Source organism: Acinonyx jubatus, chromosome E2 (assembly GCF_027475565.1).
Source record: "Acinonyx jubatus isolate Ajub_Pintada_27869175 chromosome E2, VMU_Ajub_asm_v1.0, whole genome shotgun sequence".
NCBI classification, from domain to species: Eukaryota; Metazoa; Chordata; class Mammalia; order Carnivora; family Felidae; genus Acinonyx; species Acinonyx jubatus.
Window position 1 is genome coordinate 47,271,715 of NC_069396.1, and position 17,312 is coordinate 47,289,026.

A 17,312-nucleotide genomic window follows, 5' to 3' on the forward strand; every position below is an offset into this window, starting at 1 on the left:
AGCCGGTCTGGGATGTAACCAGAGCCGGGTCACTTAGGGCATCGTGAGGCACAGTAAAGACTACAGCTTTTACCCTAAGTGGGATAGGAACCATGGAGGGTTCTGAGCAGAGGAGGATATGATCTGATTTAGAGGAAATACTCAACTTCTGGCTCTTTCTCCAACACCCACAGCCTTAAACAAGTTATATTGCCCTGTAGGCAACCAAAGTCCAGGCTTTAGGTTAAGTAGGCCTAAATTCAAATCTACACAACTTAGATGTGTGATCTTGGACTCACTGCTTTGTCTCTGTGCCTCTGTTCTCCTGTTTGTGCAAGGGAAAATGATGATCCCTACCTCACAGGAGTTGGGGTATAAACTGGCAGGTACAGCACCTCGCACAAAGCAAGAGTACAAATGTAAATGTTGTTATAAATAAGTAAAAATTCCCATAACAGTCTTGCGAGAAAACTATTAACGCTAACCTTTTTACGGATGAGAAAACTGAGGCTCTGAGGAGACAAGACTGTGGGGAAAGATCATCCCAAAAGTGAGTGTTGGAGCCAGGATTTGAAAACAGGCATCCTCACTTTGCCTTTAGATAAATTCTTTCGCTGCTCTGGGCCTTAATTTCCCTGTTGTTCAAAAATGCTTGGCTCTTGTGGCATTGAACACACGTTTTCGAAAACAATACAATGGTATTATGTATCCTCATTTTACAGGTGAGAAAATGAGCCTGGGGCTGGGGCAGGAGCGGGGAAACATAAGTCACACACTCAAGGTAACACTGCTAGGAAGTGGCAGAGGCGGGTCTCGAACCCAGGTCACTAGAATTTCCGTCTTTCAAAGTCAGTCCTTGCCCCCTTTGAAGAATGGGCGCGCTGCTAGATTCGTCCCCGAAGGTTCCAGGGAGGCTAAACTGGATATTCGAGGGTGTAGGAAGATCGGATTCGTTGCAGGGGTCTAGGAAGGGATCCCACCGGCCCGCAACCAGGACCCCAGAACGCAGTACAGAACCTGGACGAAGAGCTAGCTCTCGGAGCCCACCCCGCTTCAACCCGAGAGGGCGGGGCCAGGCAACGCCCGTCCCCCTTTCGTCACGTCCGGTGGGGCGGGGCTTCGGGGCTTTCCCGGGGCGCGGGGGAGGGAGTATCGGTTAACCCCTGGGTGGCCGGGCGAGCTGGAGCTCCGCGGGCCGGAACCCGGGAGTTGGGGCTCCCCAGCCACACCCCTCGCGGGATTTAAAGGGGCAGGAGGGGCCGGGTCGGGTCGAAGCCCGAACCTAGGGAGCGGGCATGAGGCGCTGCCCGTGCCGGGGGAGCCTAAGCGAGGCAGAGGCCGGGGAGCTGCCGGGGGCGGCCCGCATGGGGCTAGAGGCGCCGCGAGGGGGGCGGCGGCGGCAGCCGGGGCAGCAGCGACCTGGGCCAGGCGCAGGGGGCCCGGCGGGGCGGCCGGACGGGGGCGGACCCCGGACCAGCCCCGAGGGGTCCAGCCTCTACAGCGAGCCCGAGAGGGTCGGCCTCGGGCCTGAGCCGGGGACAGACGGACAGGTTGAGCCTGAAGCAGCTGGCCTCGGAGCGGAGACTGAGCGGCCCGGCCCCAAAACGGAGACAGACATATCTAGCCTCCGGACACATCCAGAAAGGAGCAGCCACTGCTCAGGGCTGGAGACAGCCGGTCCCTGGACGGAAACTGGGACAGATGGCTTTTTGACTGATTCACACTGGTCTGACCTCCAGCCTCAGCCAGAGAAGGCCAGCCTCTGGACACAGCCCGTCGTTGATGGGCCCTGGACAGAGATAGAAATACATGGGTCACAGACCCAACCAGAGAGGGCCAAGACCTGGGCTGATAACCTCTGGACCCATAGGAACAGGTCCAGCCTCCGGGCTGAGCCAGAGGGGGCCTGTCCCTCAACAGAGCCAAGTGCCGATGGCTCCTGGAAAGAATTGTACACTGATGGCTCCCAGATACAACAGGATACTAAAACAGCCTGGAAGCAGGTTGGCACTGATGGTTTCCCAACACAGCAAGATTCTGTTGGCTCCTGGACTCGGCCTGGCACTGATGGTCCCCAGACACAAGATACTCATGGACCCCAGACAGAACCTGGGACAGACTGTCTTTTGGGGGAATCCAAGCAGGATGGCCTGTTAGAGGAACCAGAACCCAGGGACTTGGGGGCTCACCTGTACTCTCGCCTGGAGTGTAGCCCCTTGACCCCTGTGCCCCGCCTCATCATCACTCCTGAAACACCTGAGCCTGATGCTCAGCCAGTGGGACCCCCCTCCCGGGCTGAGGGGGGCAGTGGCGGCTTGTCCTCTGCCTCCTCTTTCGACGAGTCTGAGGATGATGTGGTGGCCGGGGGCGGAGGTGCCAGCGACCCCGAGGACAGGTCTGGGGTGAGTGGGAACCGTTCTGCCCTTGGGCCACATCTCCCCAGACCCCTTATCCCCCTGCCTTTGCTTTGAGAAGTTTTCTAGCACCCACGAGCAATTTTATCTCCAGGTACCTCTTCTATCTGTCGACCTCCTCCCTCTGACCAGCCAGGTTACCGACCCACTCCAGGCATCCTCCTGATCCTGATCCTTTCCCTTTCTCCTCACCCACTGCCTCCGGTCCTGGGGTCTAAAATGGACAGCCACTGGCTGACTTAATGGTGCCCAGGGACTCCTGAAATTGTGTGATCGTGGGAGTCTGTGTGTGTTTACACACATATTTTTGAAGCAACTATGTATGATTTCTGTTGGATCCTCTAGAAGAGCACAAGTAAAGGAGGACAGAAAGGGTACACTTTTTAACCTAAGTTTTTAAAAAATATTTTTATTTATTTTGAGAGAGAGAGCGAGCGCGCGAGCTCACCTGCAGGGGAGAGGCAGGGAGAAAGGGAGAGAATCCCAAGCAGGCGCAGCACCATGAGATGATGACCTGAGCTGAAATCAAGAGTCAGACACTTAAACGACTGAGCCACCCGGGTGCCCCTTTACCCTAAATTTTTAAGGCACTGTGGCTGCCTTAAGGGGTCATGAACCTTTGCCACCCTTTAGCCATTTGCTTTTGTAGGGAGTGAGCCCCCCCAACTTTTATCAGCTTCTCAGAGGGCTGTGTGAGCCCCAGACGCTGAGGACCCCCAGCTTAGCCAGGGACCGTCTGGTTTCACCATTGCTTCCCAGCTCCCCAGGGGGCCCCCTGCACACTCTTGTTTATATCCTCCACCCTCACCGCCACCCCCCCCCCCATGCCCCCCACCTTGGGCGGGGTTCTCTCCTGGTGAATCAGGAGGGCTGGCAGGGCAGGTTCAGGGAAGGTCAGCTGGGAGGCAGGTGTGACAGACTCAAGTAGGTTGGCCTGCTGGGCCCTCCCATTGTCTGGGGCCCCTGGCCAGAGTCTGCCCTGAGCCCCCCTCACCCCACGGGGGCTCCCTTAGGAATGTGCTCACACGTGTGGCCACAGGTAGAGACAGACCTGCCTCAACCTGCCTGTGCCAGAGCACAGGAGCTGACCCTCTGGTCTTTCTTCCTTAGCTGTTCCCTCCACCTACTCTCTCACGTTCTTGGCATCTCCAAACAGCTGATCTGGGAGTGAATGGGAAAAAAAAAACAGCAACTAGTACTCACGCCCAGCTCCGTACTAAGCTCCTTGCTCGTATTAACTTTTTTAATCCTTACAGTAGCCCTATGAGGGAGATACTGTTATTATCCCCATTTTACAGATGAGGTCAATGACACTTGTCCAAGGTCACACACTTTGGAAGACACAGAGCTGGGATTCAAACCCTTCGCATACCAGGCACTTTTCTAAGGGTTGTGTATGTGTTAACCCTTATAACAGCACAATCACATTGGGACTATTATTGTCTCCATTTTATAGATGAGGGAACAGGTGTGCAGAGGTGAGGTCACTTGCTTAGGGCTGGCCAAGCCTGGTCGGAGCCAGGATTCTAACTCAGTCCTGGCTGAGTTGAAAACCCAGTTATTTCAAGCTCTGTGGTGTATGGGTGGATCCGTCCCTAACTTGCTTTCTTCCCACGCCTCCGTGTCTCCAGTTTTTCTTCATCCTTCCAGAATCTGCTTCCAAGACCCACCTCTGGTCAACTCTTGAACTCTCCCTGCTTTTCAGCACCCTCCGTGGCTCCCCAGGGCCCTCCAGATAGCGATCAGGAGTTCAACCCTGTGTTTAGAGCTTCCTGTCTCCAGGCTGCTTCCCGCATTCAGCTTCCCTTCTCCCCTCCTAACCCCCCTCCACTGCAAGGAGGCCAAAGTGCACACTGTTCCTCGAACGCCCTGCCACCATCCTGCCTCCGCTCGTGAGCTGTTGCTCACTCATTTCCCACCGCCCAGAAAACAAACCCTTGCTTCCTTCTGGCTTAATTTTGAAATCCCATCTGACCTTAGAAGTCCCACAACTTTCTTCCTTTCCTCCCGCGTCCTTCCTTCACACATCCATCCTGTCCTCCTAATCAGACCACTGACAGTCTCTGAGCCTCTGGTATGTGTCCAGCCCTGTGTTGGTTTTGCTAGGGACACAGCAGTGACTGAGACATTACCCTCATGGAGCTCCCAGACCAGTGGAGAAGACAGGCCCATCACCATACAGAGTGGTCAGGGGGCTGGGATGGGGGACGCCTAGTGTCGTGGAAGATCGCAGGAGGTGATTGGCCACACCTGAGGTATCAGAGAGGACTTCCTGGAGGAGGGGACATGGGAGATGAGACCATCATGAAATCATCTGAGAAAGCGCAGATGAACCATCAGGTCCAAGAAAGAGACAAGATATGAACTGCTTATGATTAAAAAGAAAAAAAAAGATAGTTACAACTAACCTCCCTCAATCCAAGCAATGCTTTTGGAACAGCTGTTGTGTGCTAGGTCATGGGCTGGGGACACAGTCATAACCATGACAACCCCAATCCCTGCCTTCAGAGTTTATAGCCCAGCAGGGCTGTAGTGTGTAAGCCCAGGGCAGTGGGTTCAGAGTTAGAACCCCAGCACTGTGCTGTGTGATTTAGGCAAGTGACTTCATCCCCCTGAGCCTCTGTTTCCTCTGTAACACAGTGTCAACAATCCTCCTGGGGTTGTGTTTTTAGGATTAAGTAGGTTATGGCTCACCGAGTCTTTGTCATTGTGCCTGGAATGTTCCAGGTACTTAGTAAACAGGAACCTTTATTAATCACCTCCCCTTCATGGCTGGCAGCTGGAGGGTGGAAGGAATAGCCCTTCCTGAATCCCGTAGTCCAACACCCTGCCTCTGCTTGACCTTCCCACTGTCAATTAGATGTCTGCTAGGCAGCTGGGCTCTGAGTACGCGGGAGAGAACATGGCCTTGACCCCAAGGTAGTGGGGGGATGAGCCACACAGATTCCTTCTCTGGAGAGGACCCATTCTCCTAATACTTGTCTAAGGGACTGCCATATGCCTGGAGCAGAGAATGTATTCATGTGTTTGCACGCGTGCTCATACATGTGAATCAGACTCTAAGCCAGTCTCAAGAACCTCTTGATTGAGTCAACGTGATACAATGAAATCTTTGTTTTCGGTTTGCTTTACTGGTTTTCTCTTGCTGTTCTCTCTCTTTCTTTGCTTCCATTTATTTTTTTCTTTACCGTCATTACTTGGTATGCGTGTCTCCCTTTCTGTCTTTCTATATTTCTCTCTTTGTCTTTTGGTAACCTGTCACTGTATTAGTCAGGCTAGGTCAGGATTTGCTGTGGTAACAGGCAACCCCCGAACTTAGTGACTTGGAACCACGAAGGATTATTATCGTTGACACTGCACATGCACCATGGGCCACTGGTGGGTGACGTCTTCACTCAAGGCCCAGACCGAGGAAGCTTCTATTTCTCTTTCCACACTCCCCACCCACTTCCACAGCAGGGAAAGGAACATGGAGAATCATGTACTGGCTTTAACGCTTAGGCTCACATTTCACTTGCCAAAGCAAGCCAGTAGCTGAAGTTCACGGTAGCAGGGATGTCCCTAGAAGGGAGGATGGGCTGGAGCTGTTTGGTGAGCAGCTCTCCTGACTGCCCCAGTGTCCATCTCTGTCCCTCTCTGTCTCTGTCGTCACCTTGCCATCTGTTTCTAATTGTGTCTTTCTCTGTGGTTCAGCCTCCATTCATCAAGTCCTGCCTCTATCATTTTCTCCAGAAGGTCTGACTTGGTTTCAGGACAGAAGTGAGGTTTCCAAGTTTTTGGTGTGTGACCTGGCCTATTTTTACTCATTTGAAAAGGACAGAAAGACAAGGGTCTAAAGAAAATGATGACGAGGACAGAGAGAAATGGACAGACTCTTCCCCACCTTTGCTGAGGCCTATGGGGAATCTCAAGACTGCTGAACTAGTGGGCTTCGCACACCCCAATGAGCTCGGGAGCAGCACTCCCAGGAAGCCCCCTGGTCCACCTGCTTCCCCTCCGTGCTGCATCCCGTCCCCCACCCTCCCCAGCCTCGGCAGTGACCCCACCCTGCTGTGCCTCACAACAGAACAAACCGTGGAAGAAGCTGAAGACAGTTCTGAGATATTCGCCCTTCGTGGTCTCCTTCCGAAAACATTACCCTTGGGTCCAGCTGTCAGGACACGCTGGTGAGAGCAGGGGTGCAGGGGACGGCCGGGTGGGGGGGGGGTGGGCAGACAGGCTGGGCAGAGACAGCTGAGCTGGGGAAAGAAAGCTACAGGGCCATTCTCTGTAGTTCAAGTCTCCCCATCTGTCAAATGGGCTTGAGGACAGTCTCCACCTCCTGAGGCTGTTACGGGAAGTGCTTAGGCCTGGGCAGGGGATGAGGGCTGTTCCCAGTGCCAGGGGGATGGGGAGCAAATCCTCAACCCTGGGGGAAAAATGGTCCTGGGCACAAACCCTAATTCTGCACTTATTTACAGGTGATCCTGGGTAAGTTACTTCCTCTCACTGGGCCTCCTCACTTGTAATATGGAGCTAATCCTACCTCCTTTGCAGGGTTCACTGGAGAGTTACCATCAAAATATACATATATGAAGATTGAGACACAGGCCCCTCATAAGTAGAAATAATCATTCCTCAGCCCCTCCGTGTCCAGAATATAGTAGGTGCTCAATAAATAGCAGCTCTAATGGTTTCTCCCAGCACCTAGTGTGATGTCTCCGGCGCATAGCGGCACAATGCCTAGGACATAACATATTTTGTAAAGGGCTAGATGATAAACGTCCTGGGTTTTGTGAGCCATACGGTCTCTGTCACAACCGCACAATTCTGTTGTTTTAGCACGAAAGCAGCCAGAGATGATACATCAACACATGACTGTGTCTGTGTTGTAATAAAACTTTATTCACAAAAATGCGTACCGGTGGGGACAAGACAGATTGGGCCCACCAGCAAAGGAAGATAAGAAGGGAGCTTACCTACCTAGTGTATCCTTAGATCTGAGTCATCAAAAAGGCCAGCCCCCACGCCCACACCCCCGACACTGTAAACCTGGGGCTGCTGTCGCCATGTTTTCCAGTTACTGAGTTAAAATACCAAAGAACCCTCAAAAGTTAGTGGTGGTTAAAAGAAAACTTAGTGGGATAAAACAACTATTTTATTGCACTCCCGGGTTTGGGGTCAGGAGTCCAGACCGGGCATGGCAGGGATGGCTTGTTGCTACTCCATGGAGTCTGGGGTAGGACAACTTGGACCTGCAAGGTGGAAACTTTTGAGGTTCATTCACTCACGTGCCTCACAACCGATTGTTGGCTGAGTCTCAGCTGGGGCTGCTGGCTGGAGAGCTTATATGTGGCTTCTCTGTGGAGCAGCCTGGGCTTCCTTACAGTACGGTGGCCTCAGAGGAGTCAGCTTTTTTTAATTTTTTTTTTTAATTTTTAAATGTTTATTTATTTTTGAGAGAGGGGGGAGAGAGAGAGAGAGAGAGAGAGAGAATCTAAAGCAGGCTCCAGGTTCTGAGCTATCAGCACAGAGCCTGATGTGGGCCTTGAACTCATGAACCATGAGACCGTGACCTGAGCCAAAGTTAGACGCTTAACCAACTGAGCCATCCAGGCGCCCCTCATTTTTTTTTTTTAAAGCTTATTTATTTACAGAGAGAGAGTGAGAGAGAATGAGCAGGGGAGCGGCAGAGAGAGGGGGACAGTGGATCCGAAGTGGGCCCTGCACTGACAGCAGAGAGCCCAGTGTGGGGCCCGAACTCACAAACCGCGAGATCATGACCTGAGCCACAGTCAGACGCTTAACCAACTGAGCCACCAGGCGCCACAAGGAGTCTGCTTTCTTACGTGGCATCTCCGGACCGCAAAGGCAGTCGTCTCTGCCAACAAAGTGGAGGTCGCATCTCCTTTTGTGACCTCGAATCTGAAGTCACGGTGTCACTTCTGCCAGAAGCCCTCCCAGATTCAAGGAGAGAAGACTTAGATTCCACTTCTTGGTGGGGAGTGGTGAAATTCTGGAAGAACCCGTGAGACAGGAACTGTTGTTGTGGCCATCTTTGGCGCGTACAAGCTGAAAATACGATTTGCCCCAATAAGAGTTTGTAACGCTGATCTACACGGTCCGTGCGGTCCAGGAAATGCCTGAGTTGTCAGTTGACATGAAGTGGCCCCGGGCGCCAGCACGGCGGGACTCCAGGCAGAAGCAGATGCAGAGCTGCTCTGGAGCAGCACGCTCTCGAATCTGATCTCACAAAGATTCCCACAGCCCATCACGAGCTCACAACCCGAAATGACAAAACAAGTGAGGCCCCTACATGCTGTGAACAGGACTCTGTTGAAATGAGGAGCAGCAGTAGGCCCTTCCCTTGCCACATGTTGGCTAAGACTTTGAGAGGTGCAGGAAGGAGAGAAAGCCTTCTGGAAGGGGTCAGGCAAGATGAGGGCAGCCAGGATCTGACGTTCGTGGGAGATGAGGGGAGGCTCCGGCTGATCCAGCTTCTGACCCTCTCGTCGGCTGTGCTCCCATAGGGAACTTCCAGGCAGGAGAGGATGGTCGGATCCTGAAGCGTTTCTGTCAGTGTGAGCAGCGCAGCCTGGAGCAGCTGATGAGCGACCCCCTGCGACCCTTCGTGCCCACCTACTATGGCATGGTGCAGCAGGATGGCCAGGCCTTCAACCAGATGGAAGATCTCCTGGCGGATTTTGAGGGCCCCTCCATTATGGACTGCAAGATGGGCAGCAGGTGGGTTTAGCCACAGGGCAGATGCAGAGGGCCAGCGTTGGGCATTTTGGAGATGGTACCTCTCAGGTCTTCAGAGTGGTAGTACCCGCATGTGCTCCCACCAGCAGTGTGTGAGAGTTCCAGTTGTTTTTATCTTCTCATAGGGTGCTTGGTATTGCTAATTGTAACCATTCTGGTGAGTGTCTCATTAGGATTTTAATTTCTGTTTCTCTGATGGCCAAAGAAGTTGAGCATTGGTTGGCTGGCCACTTGGAGATCCTCTTGTGAAAAGTGCCTCTTTGAATATTTTGCCCAATTTTCTTTTCTCTTTCTTTCTTTCTTTCTTTCTTTCTTTCTTTCTTTCTTTCTTTCTTTCTTTCTTTCTTTCTTCTTTCTCTTTCTTTCTTTTTGGGTTTATTTATTTTGAGAGAGAGAGTGAGCAGGGAGGGGGAGAGAGAGAGGGAGACGGAGAGAATCCTGAGCAGGATCCGCACTGCCAGCATGGGGCTCGAACTCAGGAACCATGAGATCATGACCTGAGCCAAAAGTAGTCGGACGCTTAACCAACTGAGTCACCCAGGTGCCCCTGCCCATTTTTCTGTTGGGCTGTCATTTTCTTTTGGATTTGTAAGTCTTTATATATTCTGAATACAATTCCTTTGTTGGAGACTCACATACATACATACGCACACATTGTCCAGCTTTCCCATTTCACTCTCTTAATAGTAGCTTTTGATAAACAGAAGCACTTTTGATTTAGGCCAGTTTGTCATTTTTTGTCATCATGATTAGTAGCTTTGTGTTTAAGAAATCCACCTACTCCAAGTTCATGAAGACCTCCTATGTTTTCTTCTACAAGCTTTATTGTTTTAACTTTCACATCTAAATTTGCAATCCATCTAGAATTAATTTTTATATATGGTGTGAGGTAGGGATTGAGGTTCTTTACCCTGCCCACCCCCTGCCCCCCATATGGCTATTCTCTTGAGCTGGCACTGTTTATTGAAAAAATTTCCCTTTTTCCACCGAATTGCTGGGTCTTCTGTGTCATAATTTGGGTGAATGTACACATGTGTGTCTGTTTTTAGACTCTGTTCTGGTCCATCGATCTATTTGTCTGTTCTTGTGCCATGCTGTGGTTTTATAACTTGCCTTGATATCAGGGAGTATGTCCTCCATCTTTGTTCCTCATAGTTTCCTTTGCCACGTCCTCTTTGTCCCAGGACCTACCTGGAGGAGGAGCTGGTGAAGGCACGAGAACGGCCCCGGCCCCGGAAGGACATGTATGAGAAGATGGTGGCTGTGGACCCTGGGGCCCCCACCCCTGAGGAACACGCCCAGGGTGCCATTACCAAGCCCCGCTACATGCAGTGGAGGGAGACCGTGAGCTCGACCTCCACCCTGGGCTTCCGGATTGAGGGCATCAAGGTGAGGCCAAGAGCTGCTAGCCTGTCACCAGAGTGCTGGGAGCTAGATCTGAGGCCAGGCTTCTTGGGGAGCATGGGCATCAGGGAAGGCTGGAAAGAAGCAGGATGTGGAGAAAAAGCAGGAGACTGTAGAAGATGAATAGACGGGGGCTCTGGGAAGCCCTGTTTCTCTCTCACCCCCATCAGTGACCAAGTTTTGTTTATCTGTCTCCTTGAGCAGCTCCAGATTCTGTCTCCACCCCTCCCCGCAGCCCCTGGTCCAGCCCATCTCTCCTGCCCTAACCTCCCTGGTCTCTCCCTCCCTAGCCTTCCTGGGCTCCTGGGTTGTGGTCTCACCCCCTCTGATCCTCATCCAACACAGCAGCTTGAAGAATCCTTTTCCCCCCTTATGGGGAGAGATTTTCTTTTTTCTGTCCTTCCTTCTTTCTCTCCTTTTTTGTAAATTACACCTAATTATTTGAAGAGGTATTCACACAGTTCAAACATCAAAATAACATACTGGGATATACAGGGGAAATCTCTCTCCTAGCTCTGCTGATGTCCTTCCCATTCTGTCCCTCCACCCCCGACCTGCTCATGGGGAACCACTTTATCAATTTCTTCTATTTTTTCCTGCAAATACAAACAAATGCAATTGCATATCCTAACGTTTCCTCCTCCCAGTCTTACACAAACGGTGGCAGAAACCTGGACAGCTTTTCATTCCATAGCAAGTCTTCCTTCCTTCTTTCCCCCCTCCCTCCCTCCCTTCTTCCCTCCCTCCCTCCCTCCCTTCCTTCCTTCCTTCCTTCCTTCCTTCCTTCCTTCCTTCCTTCCTTCCTTTCCTCTCTTCCTTCCTCAGTTATATAATAGCTCTCTGTGGATGTGACACAATCCCCTACAGATGGCCACCTGCGTTTCCACTTTTTGCCATTACAGACAGTGCCTCAGTGAATCACTTTGTACATGAGATACTTTGCAAGTGTATAGGTTTAACTGTAGACTAGATTCCCAGAAGGAGGAAGACGGGGTCAGAGATGAAATGCGCTGGGAATTTTGCCAGAGATTGCCAAACTCCTTTCACAAGAGTAGAATCATTGTGCACCCCGCCTGTTTCCCCACGGCCTCGCCTGAGGCACCTTTCCAAGTTGTACAACCTACTGTCATTCTCCTATTCAAAACCCTTCTATGGCTCCCTAGTCCCCTCGGGAGAAGTTCTGTGGCCTAGAGGGCCCTCCAGGGTCTAGCCTCATCCCTCTTCTCTCCCTCCCTCTTTGTCTACCTTCAAGCCACAGTGCTTTCATTTCCTTGAAAGAGTTTTCTTTTCCTGCCACAGGACCTCTGCACATGCTCTTCCCCCTACTGTTCCCTCTGATTGATACCCGGTCATTTTCCTGTCTCCTTTCAAATTTTGCTTCCTCCAAGAAGCCCACCTTAATTTCCATCCTGCTCAGTCAGGGCCCTCTCTTTACCTCCTCATGGCTCCCTATATTCTATTATTGTGTTCTCTCCCTTTGTGATGATTTTAGTGTTCTATACCTGCCTCCTTCACCTGACTGTGTCTGTCCTATTACCTCCATGTTATCAGCACCCACACAGCACCTGGCACAGTGTGGCAGAATGACTCAGGTGGCTTCTCTGTGCCCCCCTCAGACATAAAAATTATTAGTCTCATTTATGGAGTGCTTACTTAATTGTGCGCCAGGCACTGTGCTTTGCATCCTACATATCCAATCTCCTTTAATCCTTATACCAGCTTTAGGCAGCCAATAGCAACGCAGTCCCCATTTTCCAGGTGAGGAAACTGAGGCTGAGGGAGGTGAGGTGGCTTGTTTAGGGCTGCCCAGCTAGGAAGTAGCAGAGTCATGGTTCAAAGCCAGATCTACCCTTCTCCAAAGCCCACTTGGCTAAACCGGCTCAACCAGGGGGTTCAAGGTTGGACTCAGAAGGACTGGTTGCTCTGGAGTGTGATTTGGGGCTGGGTTGAACTGGGCTGAGCAGGTGGGCTGGCTCCCCCTGAATAACCAGCAAGTGTGAGGGGCAGGCAGGGGGTCCCAGGAAATGTCTGAGGCTGCTTGGTGTCGGGTGTGAGAAGGAAAAGGTGATACTGGGCCTTCACCCCTTGCCCTGCAGAAAGCCAATGGGACCTGCAACACCAATTTCAAGAAGACACGGGAGCTGGAGCAGGTGACAAAGGTGTTAGAGGACTTTGTGGACGGGAACCGTGGAATCCTGGTGAGTGGGACACCGGGCCCTGTATTTAGCAGCTCAAGCCCCCCACCATCATCGCTGCTTGTAAGGCAACGGTCTTCTGCTTTAGGCCGAGGATGGCCAATACTGGCTGGCGTTGCTCACCATCTGCGGTCAGCTGGTGGCTTGGCTAGCGCTGGCTGGTCTAGGAGGGCCCTGCTCCTATGTCTGGTGATGGGCTCACGACTTGGCCGCTTGCCTCTCATGATGCAGCAAGCTAGCCTGGGCTCGTTCTAAGCGTAGAAACAGGTGGCCCCGAGAACAAGTGGAATTGTAAAGTGTCTTGATTGGCTAGGCTCAGAATGGCCACCATTATTTCCACCATGTTTTATTGGCCAAAGCAAATCTTCTGACCCAGCCGAAATTAAAGGGACTCGACTCCACTCTTGGCGGGAGGAGCTGCTAGGAATTATGAGTATCCACGTATTCTCCCAACCACACTCTTGTCTGTGTTACCCCAGTGCATCCAAGCCCCCACCCACCACCCATTTTCCCCGTGGCTCCTTTGATCCCCTCCTGGCTGTGGTCTGCTCGCTCCTTTGAGGGTATAGGATGAGGTCAGGCCTCAAGGTGGGTAAGGACCCACAAAGTCCCTGTGCTGACTGTGAAATGCTCCCTCTCCCACAGAGAAAGTACATGGCGCGCCTGGAAGAACTTCGTGAGGCTCTGGAGAATTCCCCCTTCTTCAAGACCCATGAGGTGCGAGCCCCCGCTGCCATGGGGAGCAGAAGGCCACGTGTGTGAGGGTGGTGGGAGGTGGGGGGTTGGGGGTTCAGTGGGGGGGGGGGTCTGCGCCTGGCAAACAGCTGACAGGTTACCGGGCAAAGCTATTAAAAGGAACCCCCAAGGTTTGGGGTTTGCTTTTTGATGGTAGGCAGCAAAGGGGATTTCAGGGGCTCAAGACAGGTGGCCTGGAATGAAGGCTGTTCCACGCTGGGTACGGGACTTACTTTCTAAGGCCTCAGTTTCCTCCTAACACGAAGAACAATGGTGCCTTCCTTGCAGGGCTGCTGAGGTGTGAGACCAGCAACTGTCGAGTGCCCTTTGGAGCATGGAAGTACATTTAACTCCTTGCTCTTAAAATTATTTTGTAATCATAATTATTTCCAACTATCCGTGGCTGCATTTCTATTTGGTGGCTCCCCCCCCCCCCATCCCTCCCTTCTGCAGCCCGCGTGTCTCTGGAAGTCTGGGGCCGTCTCAGCAGGTCTATGAGGTGGGGATGTCGCAGCGTGTGTCCTTTCCCTCTCCCTCCTCTCTCCAAGCTCTTCCACCTCCCCTGTCAGGTCCCCCTCACTTCTTTTTCCTGGCGACTCCTGAAAGATCCTTGATCTGGGAGTCGGGCTGCCTGGGTTCGAATCCTGCTCTACACACCTCAGCCACCTGCGCCTGGGAGTGTTTCTGCAGACCCGTCTCCTTGACAGGCAGGACGGGCTAACAGAGCACCTGCCCCGTGGGCGTGGGGAGGACGAAGCAGGTTTATATACATGGGAGCATGGCCCACAGTAAACCCTCGGCATGTGCCAGCTGTTACCGTCATGTTCATTATCATCAGATGTCATCCTCGTTGCCGTCCTCATCACTGCCCTTGGGCTTTACACACAAGTCACAAAGAGGGGGCCTGGGGACCTCATCCCTTATGTGCTCATGTTCGGTTTCACCCACCTGGTGACTTAGCATTTTAAAAAATAAGTTGCCAACATCTAAAACATGAGACTTCCGGTTTACCTGGCACTTTGGGAGATGTGGCAGCACCGGGCTGCTCACCATATGCCAGCAGGCCAGAGTGGGGTGGAGGCTGCCTCCTCTGCCAGCCACCTGCTCACCTGCCCCGTCACCTGGGTTCTCTGGGAGCAGTGGAGTTTGAAACCCGACTGGAAAAGGGGAGGGGCTTGCCCACCTGGAGTCACATGGAGGCAACGAAAGTACTGTTTCTAAAAAACAAAGCCAAAAAAACCCAAAAAAACCCCAAACCAGCATCTACCGAGGGCAGTGTGTCGAGCACTGCAAAGTGCTTCATGGAATGCTGCAATGACCTTAGCATCACCATTCGACAGATGGGGAAACTGAGGTCTAGAGAATGGAAGCCCCGTGCCCTAGGGTCACCAGCAGCCCTCTGCTGGGTCTGAGCAGTTCTCCAAGGGGAAGACATTATCCGCTTCTCCCGTGCAAGATTCTGCAGGTGTTTGTACCCCAGCTTGGAAAAGGGTAATGGTTAACATTGTCGTCTGTTTGCTATACTGGCAACTGTTCTAAGAGCTTATACGGATGAATTCCCACATGTAACGTGCAGGGCAGCCTTTGAGTAAATGGTACGGTTATTCCCTTATTCCCACTTTGTATGTGAGCAAGCGGAAGTACAGACAGGTTAAGTCACCTGCCCAAGGCCACCGAGCCAGTTAAGTGGCCGAGCCAGGATTTGAACACAGACAGCCTGAGTTCAGGCTCCAGAGTTCAGCACCCTGCTCAGCTGCCTGTTGGGGAGGGGGCCCAAGCCAGTGCCTGCCCCTCCCCCTAACCTCCCTCCTCTGTCGCTGCAGGTGGTGGGCAGCTCCCTCCTCTTCGTGCATGACCACACTGGCCTGGCCAGGGTCTGGATGATTGACTTTGGCAAGACGGTAGCCCTGCCTGACCACCAGACGCTCAGCCACCGACTGCCCTGGGCTGAGGGCAACCGTGAGGATGGGTACCTCTGGGGTCTGGACAACCTGATCCGCCTCCTTCAGGGTCTGGCCCAGGGTTGACCCACTTGCCCACTGCCGGGTTGACTTACTGGATGGTGCCCATCTGGCTGGCGGTGCCCCGAGATTGGCCGTGGGGGTTGACCTTGGGGTTAGGAGAGGTTGCATTGTTCACCACGCAAGACATGAGTGGAAGGCCCGGAGGGCCCTGGAGCCCAGGCAGCGCCCGCCCCTTTCATGATACAGAGGTTTTGAAGACTGGAGAGGGGACTTGCCATGGCTGCATCCCACCTTGTATCAGAACCAGACTGGGCCCTCTGACCAGCCAGGAAGGCTTCTGAGGGGCGATGTGCCTCTCGCTATAGGGATGACTGTAATCACCCGTCTCCTTGTCAGTCCTCTCCCGGCTGCAGGCTGGCTCCCGGAGGCCTGGGAAGGGTGAATTTCCTCTCTGGTGCCTGGGGCAACCAGACCTCACCTGTGAACAAATGCAGGAGCCACCTGTCTGCCTGGGAGAGTCACAACCCCATCTGTTCGTCTGGGGCCATTCCAGCGCTGACAGAGGTTCAGGAGGGTGTGACACCACAAGGTCTGAGAGCTGCTGCTGTTGGGCGGGGACCCAGTTCTCTCTGTCCTGCCCTCCCCTGACCCCATGGGATCCTCCCCACTCCTGAGAGAACTCTGCTGACCCCCTGCCGACCCAGGCCACAGCCACGTCCTGTGCCAGCACTGACTAGCACAGCCTCGTTCCTTGGGCACCAGCCTCAGCCTTGGGACCCCCTCCTCCCACCCCTGACCCCCTTTCCCTTGCTCCTAGCCAACTGGTGGCAGGAAGGGCTTTCAGACCTAGAAGAGGAGGCTTGGGAATCAGAGCTGCCTTCCTCTAGAGATGCAGGGTAGGTGGCTGTGACCGAGGGCTTGCCGCCTGGTCCAAACCAAAGACCCCAGCACCTTCTCAGGTGTGGGTGATGCCCCTCCGTCCCCCTCCTCCTGCACCCGTACCTTGGGCTTCCTAGTCTAGGAGGCTGGGAACCAGGCACCTCCCTCTTCCCCAAGCTGAAGCTCTAATGTGTCTTCCAGGCCTGAGGAGGCGTGCTCCTTTTTCTACAAACTGTCTTTATACTTATTTATACGAGAAGTAGTCGTTAGCTGGGGCAGCGCTGGGGAACAGGAGGCAAAATCGCTTCATGTGCTTTCCCCCTGTGACGACGCCCCAATAAATCACATTCAACGTCAACTTTGTGGATTTTTTCTTTCGCATCTGGGGCGTGTGGGCTCAAAGCTCATAATTTCACCATTAGTGCTGGGCGGGGTAATGGGGTGATGACCCGTTCAGGAGAGATTCGGGCGCAGAGCAGGCTGGTTCACTCATTCAGCATTTACCAACCTGCCACTCAGGTGCCTGGCTCTGTGTCGGACAATGTGGGGGACATACTAGTGACCAAGACAGCTCCAGGCTGTGCCCTTGGGGGGCTCCCAGGACAGTGCACTGGACAGCACCAACCGGGGTGTCCGGGCTGGTGCAGAGTGGCCAGGGCGGGGACACCCCTCTCCCGATTAGAAACACCGCACCTTTGCTGGGCACTGGGCTACACGAGTGACCAAGGCAAACCTGTTCCTCCCCTTCCAGAGTGGAAGCAACAGGTATTCATTCAGTGAATAACCTTTCTCCACGTCTTCTAGGCACTAACTGCGGGGTTGGAATCCTGGTGCTGCCGCTTGGGAGCCAGGATGTGACCTTAGGCCAGTGGCTGCTCCTCTCCAGGTCCCTGTGTCTTCATCTGTAAAATGGGGGAGGATCTACTACCTTCCTAACTTGAAGAATTTGATAAATTAGCACTTACAGTCCAGTTTCTCAATCAGAACACCAAGGTCAGGGA

General features: G+C 53.1%; 1 protein-coding gene across 1 annotated transcript; it reads left to right on the forward strand.

Annotated features, from left to right (window-relative positions):
* Positions 1–1,128: 1,128 nt before the first annotated feature.
* Positions 1,129–16,669, forward strand: ITPKC (inositol-trisphosphate 3-kinase C). The gene is made up of 7 exons (XM_015077518.3): positions 1,129–2,381; positions 6,460–6,559; positions 8,903–9,116; positions 10,319–10,523; positions 12,635–12,736; positions 13,379–13,450; positions 15,292–16,669. The coding sequence occupies exons 1-7, from the start codon at positions 1,275–1,277 to the stop codon at positions 15,493–15,495; spliced, it is 2,004 nt and encodes a 667-aa protein (XP_014933004.2). The 5' UTR covers positions 1,129–1,274; the 3' UTR covers positions 15,496–16,669.
* Positions 16,670–17,312: the final 643 nt, after the last annotated feature.